The following is a 22,954-nucleotide window of genomic DNA, read 5'->3' on the forward strand; positions in this document are numbered from 1 at the left end:
TGTGTACCCATTAAATGTTTAAAATAAAAAAGCGTGGCGTAAAGCGACCTCATGGTGCACGCCAGACCCAATGCGGAGACTGTCAGAGGTTCAGCTTAGCAACGACTCCGTCCCTCAGAGCCTAGCGTCTGTCCTCGGGAGGAGGTGTGTGAGCTCTGTCCTCTGGGCGCCACATTCCAAGGGCGACTGGAATAAGCGTAGCCGCACCCCCAGAAGGGGTCCTTTTGTCTCTAAAATGCGTGTGTATCCAGCCCCTTCGCACACCAGCTCTTGACCAGGAACATCATTGGGGGAGCATGACTTTGAGGAGGGAAAGAAGAGGAGAGCCCCAGGAGAGTTTAAAGCAGCAAGTGGGTCTTGAGTCCTGGAGGGCACCACTGTCCATGTGCTTCTCTCAGCCTGCACCACCCCGACATCACCGCCAAGAAGTGGCCACAGCAGAGAGGCAGGCCTGGACCCCCCAGTCGGCCCCACTTCTCCAGGCCAGTTCCTGGACCAGGAGTGAGGGCATTTTAATTTTAAACTTAAGAAAGAAATCAAAACGATACTTGAAGTGGAATCATCCTACTTGGAAAAGAGTTAGACCATACACAAAGCTGAGTGCTGAAGAAATGATGCTTTTGAATTATGGCGTCGGAGAAGACTCTTGAGAGTCCCCCAGATTCAAATCTGAAGAATAAGATAAAGGAAGTTTCTCTCTGACTTCTAATGCTCGTTAGCACTGAAAGGACATAACTGTCTTACCCTGTCATCTCCAAATTAATGCCAGCCAGTCTCTACGGGAGCTTGCTTTTGAGTCCTAGTCCCAATCCTTAACTTCCAGACAAGTTGTTTAGGTTGTCTGTGTCCCAGTCTTTCATGAACCAATTGAAGATTTTCACAGTTTTTAAAATTAATTTTACCTGTTTCTTTTATTTACTTTACCCGATGTTGGCTGTGCTGCGTCTTCACTGCTGCATGGGCTTTCTCCAGCTACCGCAAACGGGCTACTCTCTAGTTGAGGTGCGTGGGCTTCTCATTGTGGTGGCTTCTCTTGTTGTGGAGCACGGGCTGTAGGGAGAGAGGGCTTCAGTAGTTGTGACACATGGACTTAGCTGCACCATGGCATGTGGGGTCTTTCTGGACCAGGAATTGAACCTTTGTCCCCTGCATTGGCAGGCAGATTCTTAACCACTGGACCATCAGGGAAGAAGCCCTGAGCGCCTCTGTGCTCAGTCCTGTCTGACTCATCGTGACCCCATGGACTGTAGCCCACCAGGCTCCTCTGTCCATGGAATTCTCCAGGCAAGAATACTGTAGTGGGTTGCCATGCCCTCCTCCAGGGGATCTTCCCAACCCAGGGATCAAACTCCAGATTCTCACAATTTTAAAAGAGGAAATAAAGCCTTCGTTGAAGTCCTAAATCTGCACCACATTCCAAACCTCAAGACACGTGTGCTCTTTCTGACCTAACCCAGACTTGGGTTCTTCACCATAAGTTCTGTCAGCTGTAAGATTATGAATAAATTAAGAGCAAGGTTGATTCTGCTGGAACAGGGATGGCAAGAAACACAGTCTACATCCAGGTTTTCTCCTCAGTCTAGGCCCCACCATGCTAAACTGGGCAGAGATATACACATTTTTCTTTTCTTAGTAAGAAGTTAATGGGTTGAAGTCATTTGAGCTTTATTGTCTTAGAATCATTTCACAGTACTGCAGTGAGGTAAATAAGAATTATCCAATCTACTAATAACAGGGAAGCTGATGATTCCAGGAGCCAGTCCTTAGATGCAAGCATGCCAGTCTGGATGCTGCCTTCCCTGTGGATGAGGTCGAATGAACAAGGTTCCCTCCAAGGGAATGCAGAGTCCTAGGCCCCAGTGCAGCCTGGCACTGCAGGGGTTAAGCGGAGTCCTATTCAGGAACAAGGAGGGCAGGGGCCCAAGTCTCATGTCTTTGTTCCAGCTCCCAGATGGCAACCCCGTCCGTTAGTCGCAGTTGAGGCAAAAATATTTTTGAGCCTGTGTATCCTTCAGCACAGATGGTCGAGGCCGTAATAATGTGTTTCTTTTATGGTGTCTTTTCTGTTTCTTGGTGTGGAAGTTTCAAAGCTTCATTGTTCCATCGGTCAAATAAACACAGTGAGACCTTCAGGGACTGGGGGATAATAAAAAGAAGAAAAACATCCTTGAAAGCAGGAAAAAAAAATCCTTTTTATCATATCTACAGAGAAATGCCATAGACAAGCTGCTGTCATTTTGTGGCTTATGATTTTTTCAGTATTAATTATGACGTTTATCATAATTAAAGTACCAGACAGTTATTTATAATTCACCCACTGCCAAACGTAAAGTGACAAACTTGCCCTGGGCGTCACAGGTTTCCTCTGAATGGCACAAGCGGCAGAAGTCCTCAGTCGACCCTGTGGTTGAACGGTGGGCAGTGCTGGGTTCACCTCTCTGCCCCTCCAGCTGCTCTCCTGTGGCAGTCACCTGCTCTGCCCTTTCTTCTTTCTTTCTGTTCCCCATGAGGACATGCATGATCATATCTGGCTCGGTCCTGGCAGGGAATAGATCTCCAAGCCAAGTAGTCTGGAAGCAAGATTAAGAAGAGCAGAAACCAAGTTTAGTTAACTCATTGACCGAGTCTCTGCATCTGGGACCTGCAGCCCGGCTGGGAACAGGTCCCCAGCCAGGACTTTCCTGCCCAGGGCTATTTCTGCTCGCTGGGTTTGGCCTTCAGGATGCTCCCCCTGACCTCAACCGTCCAGGTCCCTTCCACCCCCAGGCCTCCCGGGACGCCTTTCCACCTTCTGGGAGCCTGAGGCCCTCATCCGTCATCTCAGCCCCTGTCTTAACACCCCTGCTGACCCCTTTGCCTGCCCGACCTCCTGTCACACTTGCTCCAGGCCCATCGCTGGGCCGCCGAGGGCCCTTGAATCCTGTTTTTGTTTGGTTTTATTGTTGCATTTCTGTTGGCACACCCAAGGACATACACATCTTAAAGCATAGAAGACTGTCTTGTCCATCTATAATTTTCTTTTGTCCCGCTGATAAAAAAATACAGCTGTTCAGTTCAGTGCCTTATGAATATGGTTAATTTTCATTTTCTGGATAGAAACGTTGACATTTTGTACTAAGAAATGAGATCCAAACCAAACCTGGGCTTCCCAGGTGACGCTCGTGGTAAAGAACCGGCCTGCCAATGCAGGAGACAATGAGACACGGGTTCGAGCCCCGAGCTGGGAAGATCCCCTGGAGGAGGGCATGGCAACCCATTCCAGTATTCTTGCCTGGAGAATCCCATGGACAGAGGAGCCTGGCGGGCTACTGTCCAAGGGGTCGCAAAGAGTCGAACACGACTGGAGTGACTTAGCATGCACACACACACAAACCAAATTTAAAGAAATGAAAAGCAGGAAAGCTTTCCCACTCCCGTTGGTAGCAGTCATGGACAGCAGCATGAGCATCCGTGGCCGGCATGTGCAGGGATGCAGGCCTGGCAGAGACACAGCTCGCTTCCCAGCTGCTCCTCGCCCCTCCGGCCAGCACCGCGCCGGGGCTCAGTGCACCCACCAGGGTGGGCTGTGTGCCCCTGGCCCCTCAGGGCTCTTGGCCAGCAACAGTGAAAGCTGGTGGCTTTCAGTCCACAGCAGCCACTGCTACAAACAGAGCAGCCCCAAAGGAACCGATTCCGGCAGCAGGGCGGGGTCTTTGGGGAGCAGGTGAGTGGGAACCAAGTAGAGGCTGGTGGGAGAAGAGGATAGAGACCTGGGGATATGGAAAGACAGCTTTCAATGCAGTGCACACCCTGCTGTATGAGAAGGGACATCCTGAAGTCATGATTTTCTGGCCATTGAAAGACAAAGTGCTCATTATTGTGGGCAGAGTGAGTGATGTTCCCGTGGCTTTACACTTTGGAACAAAACAGATCCCTCCTGGCGGATACCATGCTAGTCGTTAGGTGGCTGAGAGCCCGTCAGCTCACTAGACATCTCAGAGGTGTTCTCATGGGCGAGCGTGCAGTTGGTGTCAGATGGAACGGTGGGGACGCTTGGGTGGTACCGCACTCTCAGGAGGAAGCGATCAGCTGCCTGGGATTCTGTTCAAACACTACAGGGGCCCGTTTACGTAGTTGGATGAGGTTTATAGTGGAAACGCAGCCTCATTTGGATGGGGAACCAAGCCCTTGTCTACATACACCAGCGAGAGACTTGGTGACTTCCGCTCAATTTTTTAAAATCAGCTTTTGCAGCCATGCAGGTTAGTGATTGAAGTCAGAGAAAGTAATTGTTGTGTAGCTGTGTTGGTGAGAATGTGAGCCTGCCGCATTCCTCTGTAAGTTCACACCGTCAACTTATTGTAAACACACGCATCACCAACTTCCTGACCCTGAAGTGTCCCCAGGTGGGAATAAAAGTGACGCAGGTAAAAGGTCACACGTTAAGACGAAACATCCCCGACACTGGGGGGAATTTCCCATTAGTCAGTGTGTCTTTCTGGTTGTAAATGCTGAGTTGGCCAGGTGGTGGTCCAGCCTGCTTCCTCTTCTCTATCTCCCCTTCACCCCTCTTCTTCTCAGATAGAAGGGTCTCTCTTCCCACGCTGAGACCCACGGCTTTGAAGAGGCACACTGAGCCTCACCATCCACCCTCAGGAATGAATTAAGTCAAATTTCCTTGTCCACAAAGGCAGTTATCACACATTCATGGAACTGGCCTTTTTTTCTGCTGTAATCTCACAGTGAGGCCAACCATCTAAATATTGGCAGTAGAACCAGGCATATATATACATGAGAAAGTAGTTTTCAGATAGTCATTTCTATTAATCATCTTCTATCAAATAGCCTTACAAATAGCTGAAGCTAAAGAAGAGAAGCAAAAGGCAAAGGAGAAAAGCAAAGATTTAGCCATTTGAATGCAGAGGTCCAAAGAATAGCAAGGAGAGAAAAGAAAGCCTTCCTCAGTGATCAATTCTAAGAAATAGAGGAAAACAATAGAATGGGAAAGACTAGAGATCTCTTCAAGAAAGTTAGAGATACCAAGGAAATATTTCATGCAAAGATGGCACAATAAAGGACAGAAACGGTATGTACCTAACAGCAGCAGAAGATATTAAGAAGAGGTGGTTAGAATACACAGAAGAACAGTACAAAAAAGATCTCCATGACCCAGGTAACCACAATGGTGTGATCACTCACCTACAGCCAGACACTCTGGAATGTGAAGTCAAGTGGACCTTAGGAAGCATCACTATAAACAAAGCTAGTGGAGGTGATGCAATTTCAGTTGAGCTATTTCAAGTCCTAAAAGATGATGCTGTGAAAGTGTTGCACTCAAAATGCCAGCAAATTTCTAAAACTCAGCAGTGACCACAGGACTGGAAAAGGTCTGTTTTCATTCCTATCCCAAAGAAAGGCAATGCCAAAGAATGCTCAAACTACCATGTAATTGCACTCATCTCTGCTGCTGCTAAGTCACTTCAGTCGTGTCCAACTCTGTGTGACCCCATAGACGGAAGCCCACCAGGCTCCCCCATCCCTGGGATTCTCCAGGCAAGAACACTGGAGTGGGTTGCCATTTCCTTCTCCAATGTGTACATGCTAGCAAAAGAATGTTCAAAATTCTCCAAGCCAGGCTTTAATAGTATGTGAACCGTAAACTTCCAGATGTTCAAACTGGATTTAGAAAAAGCAGAGGAACCAGAGATCAAATTGCCAACATCCGTTGGATCATCAAAAAAGTGAGAGTTCCAGAAAAATGTCTACTTCTGCTTTAATGACTAGGCCAAAGCCTTTGACTGTGTGCATCACAACAAACTGGGAAATTCTTAAAAAGAGATGGGAATACAAGACCACCTTACCTGCCTCCTGAGAAATCTGTACGCAGGTCAAGAAGCAACAGTTAGAACTGGACATGGAACAACAGACTGGTTCCAAATTGGGAAAGGAGTATGTCAAGGCTGTATATTGTCACCCTGCTTATTTAACTTATATGCGGAGTATATCATGGGAAATGACAAGCTGGATGAAGCACAAGCTGGAATCAAGATTGCTGGGAGAAATATCAATAACTTCAGATATGCAGATCTTATGGCAGAAAGTGAAGAAGAACTAAAGAGCCTCTTGATGAAAGTGTAAGAGGAGAGTGAAAAAGTTGGCTTCAACATTCAAAAAACTAAGATCATGGAAGTGAGTCCCAACACTTCATGACAAATAGATGGGGAAACAATGGAAACAGTGAGAGACTTTATTTTTGGGGCTCCAAAATCATGGCAGATGGTGACTGCAGCCATGAAATTAAAAGACGCTTGCTCTTTGGAAGAAAAGTTATGACCAACCTAGACAGCATATTAAAAAGCAGAGACATTGCCAACAAAGGTTCATCTAGTCAAAGCTATGGTTTTTCCAGTAGTCATGTGAGAGTTGGACTGTAAAGAAAGCTGAGCACTGAAGAATTGATGGTTTTGAACTGTGGGGTTATAGAAGACTCTTGAGAGTCCCTTGGACTGCAAGGAAATCAAGCCAGTCAATCCTCAAAGAAATCAGTTCTGAATATTCATTGGAAGGACTGATACTTTGGCCACCTGATGGGAAGAACTGACTCATTGGAAAAGACCCTGATGCTGGGAAAGATTGAAAGTGGGAAGAGAAGGGGATGACACAGGATGAGATGGTTGGATGGCATCATCAACTCGAGCTCTGGGAGTTGGTGATGGACAGTGAGGCCTGGCGTGCTGCAGTCCATGGGGTCCTAAAGAGTCAGGCGCAACTGAGCAACTGAACTGAACTGACCTGATCTTCTATCAATGCCCTCTTTTGGATATAACTTAAATTTATGACACTATTTATGTTTAATGTCTATTTGTATTTATCTGTCACTAAGTTGGTAATGGGGCTTCCCTGGTAGGTAAGCTCGTAAAGAATCCTCCTGCAATCCAGGAGACCCCAGTTCAATTCCTGGGTTGAGAAGATCCCCTGGAGAAGGTATAGACTACCCACTCCAGTATTCTTGGACTTCCCTGGTAGCTCAGTAGGTAAAGAATCTGCCTGCAAGGTGGGAGACCTGGGTTCAATCCTTGGGTTGGGAAGATCCCCTGGAGGAGGGCATGGTAACCCACTCCAGTATTCTTGCCTGGAGAATCCCCATGGACAAAGGAGCCTGGCAGGTTATAGTCAATAGGGTCACAAAGAGCTGGACATGACTGAAGTAATTTAGCATGCATGCATGCACATGTAGGTAATAAGTCCAAACCATGGTCTTAGTGTTCAAGAAAAGAGAAGAGAAAGAAGCATACTGTTTTCATGTATTCATCCCAAATCCTGTACAAACACTACTTAATAAAAGCCTTTGAGGAAGACTTAGAAATCTTGGACAAACATCATAGTCAGTTGTAACTCTCGCCTGGAGTCTCATTTACTCAGAATTTCCCAACAGTGTCTTTAAGGAGCAGCGAGTACAGGTCCTATGGCTTGTCTGCCATGTCCCTCCTGCTCTGTATTCTCCAAGCTGTCTTTGTGCCTGACCATTAATATTTTTCTGTTTTGCCTGAAGTTTTTTCCTACAGGCTCTTCTTAGTAATAACTTTACCATTTTATTCACAATATTCCAAGAGGTTGACTTATTTTGCTTGTGGTTGCTTATTCTTATGCAGCATTGCTTAATGGTACTTTGGACAATGGCATGGCAGGAGGGACCCTTTGAGACACTTAGATAAAAGTAGTGGCAGCTGTGTCTTTTGTAAGAAACGAACCTAAACGTCTGAGGAGAATTATGTTGGTTTGCCTTCACTTTCCTGCCCTCCAGGGCCGTGTGATGAGGACACAGGCTATCCCATCAGGGTGCTCAGCGGCCTGCCTGCTACATAGGTGGTTTCACTTGGTTTAAGAGACCATCCAGATTCTGCCATAGTAACAATTAGAATATAATGTCTGATTCTGAATAATAATAGGAGAAAGGATGGCTAACTCAGGAAGTTGGCTGTGGGAGGTACCAGGATGACCCTCTGTGTGCATCACTTCCTTCAGGTCTCACAGACCTTCAGGTGGATACTTTTATTTCCTGGTTTTACTGATAAGGACACTGAAGTCGTCATTTGCTGATTGGTGACATAGCTAGTAAGTGGTTGGGCCAGGATTCAAACCCAGAATTCTGACAACAAAGCTCTTAACCAAGAGTGTGCAGCACTTTACAGTATATTTTAGAGCCAGGAAAAGAGTGAAGGAAAAAAGGATAAAGACCCCAGATGTCCGTGTGCCTCACTTGGACCAGTGGAGGGAAGCTTCTGCCTATCCTTTTTAAATTTGAGCTCTGGTCCTTCAGCAGCAAAGTGCTTACATTCATCAGCCTACAGCACTTCCAGTTCAAGCAACAGCCCCTGACGGGCTACCCAGGAGAAAAAGCCGCATGTTTGCTATTTTAATTTTCACTCAGTAGAATCAGGTTTGTGTAAACACAACATGCGTGAGCTCTCCACATATGAGCCGATTACCACTAGGCTCTGCTAGTTGTTTGTTATTCTGTACTTTAACTTATCCGAAGGGCCACTGCCACTGTCTCCTGCTCCACTATCAGGAGGCCTGCTCAAGTATGTTAGTCGCTCAGTCATGTCCGAAACTTTTTTTGACCCCGTGAATTGTAGTCCATCAGGCTCCTCTGTCCATGAAATTCTCCAGTCAAGAATACTGGTGTGGGTTGCCATTCCCTTCTCCAGGGGATCTTCCCTACCCAGGGATTGAACCCAGGTCTCCCCCATTGCAGACAGATTTTTTACCATCTGAGTCACCAGGGAAGTCTCAGGAGACCTAATCATAAGCAGTTGTTTTTCTGTGTAATCAAAATACTGATATTGCATTCTTGTCTTTAACCCTTTGACTGGTAATAACATTCTGTCACTTCCAAACTCTTAACAGTCAATTACCTCATTTCAGCATTTGGTCCAATCACTTCATGGCAAATAGATGGGGAAACAGTGGAAACAGTGACAGATTTTATTTTGGGGGCTCAAAAATCAGTGCAGATGGTGACTGCAGCCATGAAATTAAAAGATGCTTGCTCCTTGGAAGAAAAGTTATGACCAACCTAGACAGCATATTACAAAGCAGAGACATTACTTTGCCAACAAAGGTCCATCTAGTCAAAGCTATGGTTTTTCCAGTAGTAGTGTGGGAGTTGGACTGTAAAGAAAGCTGAGCTCTGAAGAATTGATGGTTTTGAACTGTGGTGTTATAGAAGACTCTTGAGAGTCCCTTGGACTGCAAAGAGATCCAACCAGTCAGTCCTCAAGGAAATCAGTCCTGAATATTCATTGGAAGGACTGATGCTGAAACTCCAATACTTTGGCCACCTGATGGGAAGAACTGACTCATTGGAAAAGACCCTGTTGCTGGGAAAGATTGAAGGCAGGAGGAGAAGGGGATGACAGAGGATGAGATGGTTGGATGGCATCACTGACTTGATGGACGTGAGTTTGAGTAAGCTGTGGGAGTTGGTGATGGACAGGGAAGCCTGGCATGCAGCAGTCCATGGGGTTGCGAAGAGTTGGACACGACTGAGTGATTGAGCTGACCACTGACTAAGTTAAGATATTCTAAGAGCAAAGATAAAGTTGGAGATAAAAACTAATGAGCATGTGGTTTAAAGAAGTTTCTGCTTTTCTAAACACATACCTCTTCTAGGGTAAGGAATTCAGGAAAAGATGTTTTCATAAAAGCTTTCCAAAAGGCAATAAAGGGCTTTGATTCATATCACTAGTGTTTTCATTGTAAGATTTGGACTTTCCGTCTTTAATTCAAAAGATAATAATGGAATAATTGGATCCATTTTGGAGTATTGGCTATAATCATATCTTTTTTAATGTCTCATAATACAGAGTAATATTTATTAATAATCTAAATTGCTCCCAGGTGGCACAGTGGTAGAGAACCTGCCTGCCAATACAGGAGACATGAGTTCAGTCCCTGGGTTGGGAAGATCCCCTGGAGAAGAAAATGGCAATCCACTCCAGTATTCTTGCCTGGGAAATCCCATGGACAGAGGAGCCTAGTGAGCTGCAGTCCATGGGGTCAGAAAGAATAGGATATAACTAAGCAACGTGAGCACTTGCACTTACAAAAGAAAGACTCTGTGTATAAGATTGTGAGAATAGACAAAAATGTGAAGGACATGTATGCTTTCAATTTAAGAGTGAATAGAATTATGTCCACCACCCTCCCCATCTTCAGCTTCAAGAAGAGCAGTTTGCATTTTTTCATGTTTTCCTCCCAACATGCATGGTAAAGGCTGAGAATAGCAATTGGGCAGCGGTGGGCAGGCAGCCCAAGAGGGAAACAGAAATTGATGGAGGCAGAATGGCAGATGGAGTGAGGGCTCAGAAGTCCTCCGTGGGAGTCTTTCGCTCTCCTGCTCTCAGCAACCTGGGGAGCCACCATCCCATAGTCTCATAATCAGGGACCCATCCTGACATCGTGGGGTACCCCGGGTTTCTTTGGTTCCGTAGCCTTGCGGCTTTTACATATTGCTTTATTTATCCTTGGTGATTCACCCAACTTGAGCAATTGGGAAGCAGAGACACAAAAGTTTACTTCTCAGAAGCCGGCTCTGCTTATAATAGAACTGTATTTATGAATCATCTGTATTAGTATTAAAAGAAAGCAGAGTGGAGGCCGCCTCGGGGTTCTGCCTTGATTCACTTGAGTTTAAATCATGAAAGGACTAGTAACTGGGGTAGTGCCCGAGAGGGAACTTGAAAGAAGGAATCAAGCTCAGAAGTTCTGTGTTTATAAACAGATGTTACAGCATTGCTCAACAAAGGAAAAATGTTTGCCTAGCCATACTGTTTTTGATATGCTCTTAAGTTCAAAAAGGAAAATAAATTTAAAAAAAAACACACAGTTTAGGGCATTAGCTTGGAAACTCAGCACTCAGAGCATGTTTGAAAAGCAGCCTGACAAGATGAACTTTTGGTTTTACTTGCACACAACTGGCTGCCCCAGATCCAGTTGTAAGAAGGTGGTCTGGCCAGTGCTTACCAGGCTCAGATTCTGGTAAACAGAGACATCAAGTTGAATAGTTTGGGTGAAACTTCAAAAGTAAGGTCAGAATGATTCCTTTTTTAAAAAGAAAAAGATACAAATCCTCATATAATCCTTTTTACCATTCATCTGAAAAATGATGCTTTCTTAATTAAATAATCTTGCTTCTTGATTAATTTAAATAATCTTGCTTCTTGATTAATTTAAATAATCTTGCTTCTTGATGAATAAAATCTTGCTTATATCTTGATTACTGTTTTGTTGTAAACTCCCGTTGAGTTTTGCTCCTCTTATTTTACTTAGTGATATTGTATTTCAAAATCACATTTTAGTTTCATTTTGATCAGATGGTTTGTTTTTCTGATCTTCAGTTGTATGAAAGTGAAAGTGTTAGTTGCTCAGTCATGTTGGACTCTTTGTGACCCCAGAGACTGTAACCCACCAGACTCGTCTGTTCATGGGGATCCTCCAGGCAGGAATACTGGAATGGTTGCCATGCCCTTCTCCAGCCCGAACGAGGAATAGAACCCCATTCTTCCCCACTGCAGGCAGATTCTTTACCATCTAAGCCACCAGGGAAGCCCATATTTAAGGAACCATTGCCAAATCCAAGGTCGTGAAGATTTTACCCTATGTTTTCTCATTTTTAAGGTAGAGTTTAGAATGTCCATATTGATTAAGGCACATTTAAGAGAAGATTGGAGAGTCCCTTGAATTGAAAGAAGATCAAACCAGTCAATCCTAAAGGGAATCAACCCTGAATATTTATTGGAAGGACTGATGCTGAAGCTGAAGTGCTAATACTTTGGCCACCGATGCGAAGAGCCAGCTTATCAGAAAAGACCTTGATGCTGGGAAAGACTGAAGGCAAAAGGAGAAAGGGGTGGCAGAGGATGAGATGGTTAGATAGCATCACTGATTCAGTGGACATGAACTTGAGTCAACTCCAGGAGATAGTGGAGGACAAGGAAGCCTGGCGTGCTGCAGTCCATGGGGTTGCAGAGTCAGACACGACTTAGCAACTGAAGAACAACAACAGAAGCGAATCATATCTTAAGTAATTTTGAAAGTTGCCTGTCTCCATCTTGTACATGCCACTCTAGCACATTTAGTATTGGTATTCATCATGCTCTTCAAGCCAGTCAAACTTGGGATCCCCAACATTTGTGTGTCAGTAATGTAAGGTGTGAAACTAGCAGATTCAGTAACGACCTGCTTCATCATCACCACACTGGACATCTAGATGCCATTCGGGTTGGGCTTACAGGATGGGGAGTGGCGAAGATTCCTGGCCCGAGTCTTCTAACAGCAGAGATGTGGAAGGGAGGAGAAGATCCCCAGGAGACCAGCTGTTGACTGCAGACCGCTGCCACTGGCCTGGTGGTGGTGGTGGAACTGGGGGCAGCCGTGGTGTCCTGGGAGTTCTCAGAGTTGTCTGATTTGAACAAATCTGCCTGGGTGGGAGCAAAACCTGCAGCAGTAGCCCAGTCCAAGCCTGCCCACCACCACTGCCCACACCTGCCCCAAAGGCACATGCACATCTCGCTGGGTGTGCGGAGAACCGCTGGCTCAGGGCGGGCACTCGCAAGGATGCCTACTAGTGTATTGAGTGCTTTTATTATAAAAGGATGTTGGGTTTTGTCAAGTGCTTTTTAAGCATTGCTGTCCGCTGTGGGCCCATTGTTGTTTAGTTGCTCAGTCATGTCCGACTCTTTGTGACCCTATAGACTGTAGCCCACCAGGCTTCTCTGTCCATGGGATTCTCCAGGCAAGAATCCTGGAGTGGGTTGCCATCTCCTTCTCCAAAGGATCTTCTCGACCCAGGGATTGAACCCAAGTCTTCTGCACAGGTGGATTCTTTACCTTCTGAGCTACCAGGGAAGTGCTTTTTAAAGCATAATTGAGACGATTAGTGTGGTTTTTTTGTCCCTTTCATTTTTTTTTATCACAGGTTACGTTGATTTTGGTATGAGCCATCATCATTGCCTTCCTGGGATGAATCCCACTTGGCTGTGATGTTTAATCCTTGAATATGCACTGACTTTCATTTGGTACGTTTTTGTTGAGGGTTTTTGCATCTGTACTTGTCAGAAATCTTGATCTGTAGTTTTCTCCCCTTATAGTGCCTTTTTCTGGCTTTGGTATCAGGATAATATTAGCCTCATAGAATGAGTTAGGATGTATTCTTTCCTCTTCACTTTTTGCAAGAGTTTGAGAAGGATTGGTATTAATTTTTCTTTAACTATTTGGCAGAATTCACATGAAGGCATCTGGTTCTGGGCTTCCCTTTGTCAGGAGGTTTTTAATGACTGAGTCCATCTCTTTGTTGTGGTCTGTTTTGATTTTCTGTCTCTTCTATGTCAGTTTCATTGGCTTGTGTATTTCTAAGAATGTCTTTTTTATCTAGTTATCCAATTTGTGATACCTTTGTTCATGGTGTTCGCTTATAACCTTTTTATTTCTGTAAAGTCCATAGCAATGTCTGCTCCTTCATTGCTGATTTTACTTACTCGAGTCTTCTCCCTTTTCTCCTCTGTCAATCTACTTACTCGAGTCTTCTCCCTTTTCTCCTCTGTCAATCTAAGTTTCGTCAATTTTGTTGATCTTTTCAAAGAACTAACTTTCAGTTTTATTGCTTCTCTCTGTAGTTTTTCTCTATTTATTTGTCTCTGTGCTAATCTTTATCATTTCCTTCCATCTGCTAGCTTTTGGTTTAGTTTACTCTTATTTTTCTAATGTAATAAAGTTAAACATTAGATTGTCGATTTTAGATCTTTTTTAGTATAGATATTTACTGCTATGAATTTCCCTCTAAACACGTCTCTTGCTGTATCCCATAAGTTTTGATATTTTGTTTTTTATTCTTATTCATCTCAAAGTGTTTTCTAATTTCCTTTGTGATTTCTTCTTTGACCCATTGATTATTTAAGAGTAGATTATTTATCTTCTGCATATCTTTGAACTTACCAGTTTTTCTTCTGTTACTGATTTCTAGTTTAATTCATTTGTGGTTGGAAAAAACACTTTGTATGATTTTAGTCTTTTTAAAGAAGACTGCATATTCTGCAGTTGTTGAGTACTTCCTATTATTCTTAGAATAGAATTCAAGCCCCTCACTATGGTTTAAATTCCTACAAGTACTGATCCTGACTAGCTTCTCTGGCACTGTCTCCCTCCACTCTTCTCTTGGTTTGTTCAGGAATTGTTTTTTTTTTTTTCCTGACTCATTAATTAACGTAATGCTCTAGGGTAATGATGTTAAGCATGTGAGTGACTGACTAATATAATGCCTTAGTGAAAGAACACTAATATATACCTTTTGATAGCATGCAGAGCCATTGTGTGTATCTTTGTGAAAAGTTTAAAAGTGTATGGAGAAAGATTGAACATGGACGTTCACAGCAACATTATTCACAATAACCAAAAGGTGGAGACAACTCAGATGTCCACCATCTGATGAACAAATAAACAAAACATGGTCCATCCATCCAATGAAATGTTATTCAGTCGTAAAAAGGAATGAAGTTCTGTTGCATGCTGATATAGATGACCTCGAAAACTTTCTGCTAAGTGAAAGAAGACAGACACAGAAGGTCATGTAACATTTTATGGTTCCTTTTATAGGAAATATCCAGAATAGGCAAATTCAGACACACAGCAAATTAGTGCTTGCCAGGATGTGGTGGTGGGGAAATAGGGGATGGGGCATGCCTACTTCATGGGTTGGGTGGGGGTTTCCCCTCTAGTGGTGATGGTTATATAACATTGTGAATGTACTCAGTGTCACTAAGGGTAAAGTTTATGTTATGCATATTTCACCACAGTGAAAGAATTAATCCAGTTTAAAATCTTTTTTTCCCTGTGCAGAAGGAAGCTCTCCTTTTCCAACAATGTTTATTATCAGTATCGAAAAACAAACCACATTGTTCAAAGACCAAAGTTTAAAATGAAAAATAAGTAAAATGATTAAGACTCACTCTTTTACATGACATTACATCCAGTGTCAGAGAGCTTGGTATAAAATGGACTTTAAAAAAAATCCAACTATTTTGTTTATTGGCAGACTGTTCTGTGTTACATCTGGAATTCATATGTTGAGTGTTACCGTAGATATTTTTGTTTAACCAGTTTGGATGAACAAGATAAAGCTTACACTCCAGCCCTGTATCCTTGCCTCAGTTAAGATTGCAAAATGCTCTTTGTTAATATATTTTTTGATTAAAGAACATAGCTAGAAATCGATCCGTCACGTTCTGGTCTTGTTATACAGATACTCAACATGAGTTTTCCTGGTGGTGGTTGTGGTGATGAAAGAGCACAGAAAATAATGAATTGATTTGTTGTTTACTTGAAAAAAATATGCAAGTCAAAGATAAACATGTTACTGAAAATTATTAGAGAATGTCTGTTTATCTTCCAGAACTAATTGTCACTTGAATTACTCATGACAAAACACAGCCACCAACAAGTGAAAATGTTTACATGTCCGATTATGTTGGAGCTTCCATGTCACATAGCATGCAACCTGATGTTTAATTTTCTTCTGTGAACTCTCTGATGAAAACACAATGTGTTAGTGAAATCTTAAACATGGAAGCCCAGACAGATAGCATAATTAGTTCACATAAGACAGTTCATATCCTTCCCTACTCTGTTTAATACTCATCTAGTTATACTATTGGAGAAGGAAATGGCAACCCACTCCAGTGTTCTTGCCTGGAGAATCCCAGGGATGGGGGAGCCTGGTGGGCTGCCATCAGTGGGGTCGCACAGAGTCGGACACGACTGAAGTGACTTAGCTTAGCAGTTATACTATATAGACCTTAACAAGAACGTTTTTTAAAAATAAATTTAAAGAGTCATATGTTCTTTTTCACTGCGATTAAACGCAATAGCCTCTTTAATCTTGGGGATAAGAGAGATTGGACTTGTGAAGCTCTGTTTGTATTTTAAATTAGGTCAAGTCGTATTGTATATATTAGCTAATTAACTAGGATTTACTGGTCTGTACAAAATTTGAATAATAGTCTTTCACACTCTTGTTTTTTTTTTTTTTCTGTAAACAATACTGTTGGAATGTTGGGAGGAATATAGCATGATTTTTTATTAAGAGCATATATTTTAGAGTTGGACAGATCAGGCCTAAATCTTGATTCAACCGCCTGATGGTTGTTTAAGTGAAAACCCATTTCTAGATTTGTAGAGACACCTTCATCTATAAGACCCTTGCTGTGGAGGATTGTCATGACATTTTGAAGGTGGGCGACACGGGGCCAGTCCTCTGCAGGTATTTGATGTGTGGTCTCTGCGATAAGGTTGATGGTAATTTGGATGATTTTCTACCAAAGATATTCAAGGTCTCCTGTTGTTAGCAGATCTCTAAATAATCTCGTCATTTTTTCCATCTCCCTGTGTCGTTTCAGGGAGTGCTCAAATTGTTTAGTCGTGTCTGACTCTTTGGTTTTTCCAGGTGGTGCTAGTGGTAAGAAACCTGCTTGCCAATCCAGGAGACATTAGAGATGAGGGTTCGATCCCTGGTTTGGGAAGATCCCCTGGAGGAGGGCATGGCAGCTCAGTCCAGTATTCTTGCCTGGAGAATCCCGTGGACAGAGGAGCCTGGCCGACTTTTCTGGCTCCTTTGGTTAATTTACAATGGACATGAGTTTGAGCAAACTCCAGGAGACAGTGAAGGACTGGGAGGCCTGGTGCACTGCAGTCCGTGGGGTTACAGAGTCAGACACGACTTAGTGACTGAACATCAACAACTGGACAGGTGGTCCACCAGAGAGAATCTGAAGGCCAGTGTCTAGTTCTCAAGCTGTCTCATTTTGATGACAGATTTGCCAAAGCCTAGTGTTGACTGGAGCTTGGTTACTTGACGGAAAACTTAAGCTACAGGGCCCAGTCTCACGCTGAAGTAAACCATTTTCTCACAAACATGAATCAACCTCACGGTTTGGTTGCAATAAGCAATACTCAAGTTTCCCAAGTTACTTACCATTCATTGTAGCCCACACTTTTACTTGCATTAGAGATAAATTCCTATTCGTGTGTTTATTTGTCACTATTTACACAGCTGTGTTTGTTTATATTCATACATCCTCTCATGAACTTGCCCACTTATAGAGGATGTTTCGGATTTAGGTTTCATCTCTATCAGGTCCAAGGTATAATGTTGATGTTCTGATCTTTTTAACTTGCTGTGTGGTGAACATCGAATGTGTGCCATTTGATTGTGACATTATGTCTGCATAACTAGAAGCAATTTTTTTATGAGTATTAAACATATTTGCCAACAAATATCCTTTAAAAGGTATGATTGGATTATGATTCTTATTCATCCAGGTCCAAGTCATATGGTATTTGTGCCTTTCCCAGTGACAATGAGAAACACGTATCAGGGTGGCCCATAGTCATGGAGCCCAGATACACCAAGACTCAACATCCCCAAATGATCGTTCTTATTTTTGTTCCGGCTGTCATGTTTTTATGGTTCAGTATCTCAACCCTGATGTTTCTCTGTGGCTCTGGCCTTGGGGATCATGGCCAGGGAAACCCAGCCACAGTGCAAACCTGAATTTAGGGGTGAGGATAGGGTGGTCCTGTGTGGCGAGGGACAGGGGGAAAGTCCCAGGTGTTCCAGGTGGGATTTAGCGCCTCACAGCTCAGATGCTGGTGGCAGCCCGGCGACTCTAGAGCTGCTGAGTCTATCACGGTCAGCGGTAGCCACACAGGTGAACAGGCCCTCAAAACAAGCTCCATCCAGACAGAGATGTATTGTCAGTGTGAGGTCATGGTGGTGTTAGCTTTTTTTCCTCCAAAACATGGGTGTTATTCAGTACTGTAACAGCGTCAGTGTTAAAATAAAGTATAATAATAATGTTCACTGTCTCAGAACGTGGGGGTCCACAGTGAGGTTGTGAATAACCCAGTTCCTTATTTGCCCCTAAAGTTGCCTTCCAGAGCACACCTCAGTTCAGCCTGCTTAAAACTGTGGAGAGTCTTAATTCCAATTTGCAGAATATTAAGTGCTTGCTCTGTGCCCTATGCTGCCGGGTGCTGGGGAGACAGAACATGATGACAGACCCCCATCTGGCAGACAGTCTGGTCTGGTGGGCCTGAGGACATGTGTGTCGGGGTGGCACATGGTTGCTGCTGTGGAAACACAGGAGAGCTGCAGGTGGAAGTGCAACATTCCAGCCATGTCCCGGGTGGAGGGAGTGTGTGAGCCGCCTCGCACACCTTCCCTCCTCAGCCCGGCTTCTGGGGTCTCACTGATGTTGCACGAAGGGCCCTGCAGGGGACCCCGCATGCGGTGTGCACATCTGAGTCTCCTGGGTGGTGAGGATGTGAGAATTCCATTCCCATGGTTTTCAGGTACCAGCAAGGTCAACCTGGTGAGGATCCCGTCCACGGCCTCCAGCCCGCGGGACACGGCCCTGGCGGCCGTCATCTGCAGCGCCCTGGCCACCGTGCTGCTGGCCCTGCTCGTCCTCTGTGTCATCTACTGTAAGCGGCAATTCGTGGAGAAGAAGCCGAGCTGTAAGTCCTGAGCGCTTGCTGTGTCTTGGCATCCTGCTGAAGGGTGTTGATCATCATCATTGTCCTCCAAGTGTCCAACGAGGGCCTCAGAGGAGCGTCTGGCTGCAGCCATGGGGACAGAGAACACGTGCAAGCAGGCCTCCCAGGGGAGGCGCTAAGGGTGCGGCCGAGGCATGGCATCACCTCACAGGGGCCTGAGGAGGCAGGGCCGCCCCCACCCTCCACAGAAACACAGTTCGTTCTAAGTTCTGGCAACACAAGGGACCCCCATCTCGAGCTTTCTTGACCGATTGTTTCCTTTCTCTGCCTTTTTGTAAGAAGAAGTATTTTAAAATGTGAACCACAGCTGTCCTTTCCTCCCAAACTGCAGAAGCTGGGGTGGTTCTGGTCACGCTGTGATGTTCCCGGGCTTCCCCTGGGGAACTTGTCTCGCTGACCGAGTTCTCGGCTTCCGCAGGGTCCCTGAGGGCACAGGACCTGCAGTACAACGGCTCTGAGCTGTCCTGTTTCGACAGACCTCGGCTCAGCGCCCCTGCGCCCCGCGCCTGCTGTCAGCGCCTGCGGGACTCGGCGCAGACCTGCGGTAAGTTCAGAGCTTGGGGTCCACTAGGAACACAGGCCCGAGGCCGCAAAGAGCACTCCTGCTCTGTTTTCCAGTTAAAGCTAATTGAGTTCAGTCATTCTCCCTCGTCCCCAGAGGTTTGGGGTGTTGTGCGTCTTAAGTATTAATATCAACTAGAAAAGAAGCATCTCATTAAAATTCTAGGATTTCTCAGTAACTTTTAAAACATGTTTGCCTTCATTTTGGTGTCAATTGATTTAAAGTAATGTGAGCCTTTTGTAGAGTAGGGTTGTCTGTCTCCTTTCTTGTCTGGTGGGTTCAAAGTGAAGCTGCACATGGCTGTCTTAGAGTCTTTCTGGATTTCTTTTTCTTTTAACTAGTTGATTTATTTATTCTTGGCTGTGCTGGGTCTTGGTTGCGGGGTGGGCTTTTCCCTGGTTGTGGCGAGCGAGGGTTAATCTCTCCTTTGTAGTGTGCGGGCTTCTCATTGCATTGGCTTCTCTTGTTGTGAAGCAATGACTCTAGGGCTCATGGGCTTCAGAAGTTGGGGCCCCCAGGCTCTAGCGCACAGGCTCAGTAGTCGGGGGGAACAGGCTTAGTAGCTCCGTGGCATGTGGGATCTTCCCAGACCAGGGATCAAACCCATCTCTCCTGCATTGACAGGTGATTCTTTACCACTGAGCCACCAGGGAAGCCCTGGATTTCTTACAGAAGAGGGAGGAGGGAGACCTGTGACAGGGTTTTCCACAAACCAGTGTTGCTTCTGGGATTATTGACAGAGATGGAAGTTAAGGGAAGTCCAGGCAGACCCCAGAGACACTGGGGTTTGGTTCCAGACCACTGCAGTAAAGAGAATATTGCAATAAAGTAAGTCATGGGACATTCTGGGTTCCCCAGTGCATATAACATTGTCTTTATGTAGTATATTAAGTGCGCAATAGCATCATGTCCTAAAAAATAACATACACCTTAATTTAAAAATAATTCATTGCTGAAAAATGCTAACCATCATCTGAGCCTTCAGTGAGTCATACTACAATAGTCACATCAAGGTCCCCTGAGCACAGACCATCATAACAAATATAATAATAATGAAAAAGATTGAAATACTGTGAGAATTACCAAAATGGGACACAGAGACCCAGAGAGAGAGCAGACAGTGTAGGAACAATAGTGGCCCTAGGTTGTGAGACTCGGGACTGCCACAGACCTGCACTGCGGGAAGAAGCAGTAATTGTCAGGCACGATACAGCCAGGTCCGCCTGTCATTCAGGTGGACTGAGGTTTCTAACATGGGCAAAAGTCGGCAAAGGAACACTAGCTTATGCTTAACTTCCTGCCCCATCCCCACGACCTCACCTCCTCTGCAGGGCATAATCAAGGTGGCCGCAGCCCTTCCAGAAGCCTGCCCTCTGCCCGCTCCCTCCTCCTCCTGTGTGTCCCCTGCACCTGTGGACACAGCACCTAGCAGCGTGTCGTCTCCTCCAACCGACCGTGAGGTTCAGTGTTTCCCAATTGGATGGCTGGTCCTCTTGTAACTGATCTTTCATTTCAAGACATCGAAGGGTTCAGCTTTTCAGTCTAATATGGGAAATAAGGCATTTTTAGCACAATTCTTTCTCCACTGACCACTACTATCTGCATTTATTAGTTGACTTCCTAGGTAAGCAAGAACTTCCCTTCTTCTCCATTTATTCTTTCCTTTAATTACCATGGATGCAGTGTCCCTGATAAAGGGGTGACGGTCCTTTGTGATCATTATTTATTTTGAGGCTCAGATTTTCCCAGGTTTGGCCAGAGGGAGCCCCTTCACTCTGCTCAGGCGTCATTTGGATATAGCTTTATTATCCTTTTAGCTTCTCTCCTATTTTCTGGCTCAGAAAGAAGTTCCAGGCTCATCTTGTATTTTCCAGCTGGAGCACTAGAACCAGCCATTTCTATAAGGAATGGCGGTGCCTTTCTTTGAATAAATTTGAAATGTCCCACAGTGAGGGTGACTTGCTGAAATGACTGGTGGTGGATCCAGGCGCATCCCCGTGATCATGGCCGCGCGAGATGAGGGCTGCTTCCGGATAGAATCAGCTGCAGGCCAGGCGGCCATCCCTCTCAGCACAGCTTGCTGCTGCATCTCAGTGGTTAACTTTCATTTTTAAAAGGGAAATGGTTTCATCATCTTTTTTTTCTTTTGATAAAAGAAAAGAAATAATTCATCATGGAAATTTTGGATGTGTGTGTGTTTGTGTATTAATATATAATTTCCTCAAACCTTTCTCTGTATATTAATATGTGTGTGTCTTTGCATTTGTCAGTATGCTTTACTGTGTTTATGGTTTATAAAATCAGATTTACGTATGTCTGTACGCATTGAGAGAGGAGTCTAGAAAGCTTTTCAGAAATGTGGACAGTGTTTTGCAGTGTATAGAATTGGGAAAGATTTATTTTTCAATTTCTGATCTAATCTCTCTATTTTTAAAGTTTTTCTTCAATGAATGTGTATTGTCTTCGTAATCAAAAATAATATACATACTGCTTCAGTGAACAGAGTAGTTAGTAAAGTTGCATGCACATAGATAGTTATTTCTTTAGCTACGTTCCTAGCAGTGAAAAACAAAGTGTGAATGTGTGTTGAGTTAAAGGCTATGGACATTCGTGTTCTGCCCAGCATCGCCCTGCCTGCTCGCAGAAACACTGTCCCTCCTGCCCTCATCAGCCATGTATGAAAGGCTCATTTCATTTCCCCTCTCTTAGTGCCTTTTGAGTATTATTTTCATTGCAGTGAAATTGACATCACATGAAGTTTACCGGTGAGCAGTTCGGGGACATTAAGCACGTTCACCACCACCGTCCCCAGAACACTGTCCTCACCCCACACAAGAAAGCCCCATCTTCCTACCTCCAGCCCCTGGAGACCACCTCCTGCTGCCCATCTCCAGGTCCTTCATAGAAGTGGCTCATCATTTTTTAAGAGACAAGAGAAAAAAATTAAACCTCATGGCCCATCCCCCTCAGAAATCACCCAAAGGGGAACAGCTAAATGTTCAGGTGCAGTGTTGAAGCAATGTAACAAGCCCTCCGACTTTCCTAGGGCCCGTCCACCTCGTCCCGTCCCGGTGCTGCGGTGGGGCCTGCGGCGTCGGCCGGGACCGTCCTGGCTGTCGGGGGCATTGCACGGCCCCCCTCCAGGACAGGTAAGTGGGCGGGTCTCTGTGAAATATCTCTTTATTTAATTGCTTGGCGGCGCTGGGTCTTAGTCGCAGCACATGGGATCTGGTTCCCTGATCCGGGATCAGACCCGGCCCCGGCATTGGGAGCTCGGAGCTGCAGCCACTAGACCACCAGGGAAGTCCCAAAGTGGTGTTTTTAACCAATGTAATTTCATATTCCCTTGTGTAAATATACATCCTACTTATTTTCATTTCATGTAAAACTATGGGGACATCACTTTCTTAGTATGTATTAATGACATTCTAGACATTTAAGTGGAGAAGGCGATGGCACCCCACTCCAGTACTCTCGCCTGGAAAATCCAATGGATGGAGGAGCCTGGTGGGCTGCAGTCCATGGGGTCGCTAAGAGTCGCATACGACTGAGCGACTTCACTTTCACTTTTCACTTTCCACTTTCATGCATTGGAGAAGGAAATGGCCATCCACTCCAGTGTTCTTGCCTGGAGAATCCCAGGGACGGGGGAGCCTGGTGGGCTGCCGTCTATGGGGTCGCACAGAGTCGGACACGACTGAAGTGACTTAGCAGCAGTGGCAGACATTTAAGAGGGTGGGACTTTGGAAAGAATTAGGTAAGTCTCTCAGGGTTACTGAGAGCCAATGCAACATTCTTTAT

The 22,954-nt window shown here is 44.8% G+C and overlaps 1 protein-coding gene across 2 annotated transcripts in view; it reads left to right on the forward strand.

The window, feature by feature from the left end:
* The window catches only part of TNFRSF19 (TNF receptor superfamily member 19), a 97,631-nt gene that overhangs the window by 68,453 nt on the left and 6,224 nt on the right, over positions 1-22,954 (forward strand). For both annotated transcript variants that reach the window (XM_055426382.2, XM_055426383.2), the window contains exons 6-8: positions 18,388-18,552; positions 19,010-19,135; positions 22,200-22,302. In XM_055426382.2, the coding sequence (XP_055282357.2) occupies positions 18,388-18,552; positions 19,010-19,135; positions 22,200-22,302 (394 nt within the window). The remainder of the gene's footprint in view (positions 1-18,387; positions 18,553-19,009; positions 19,136-22,199; positions 22,303-22,954) is intronic.

This window comes from Moschus berezovskii, chromosome 13 (genome assembly GCF_049115385.1).
Source record: "Moschus berezovskii isolate FMDL1 chromosome 13, NW_MosBer_1.0, whole genome shotgun sequence".
NCBI lineage: Eukaryota > Metazoa > Chordata > Mammalia > Artiodactyla > Moschidae > Moschus > Moschus berezovskii.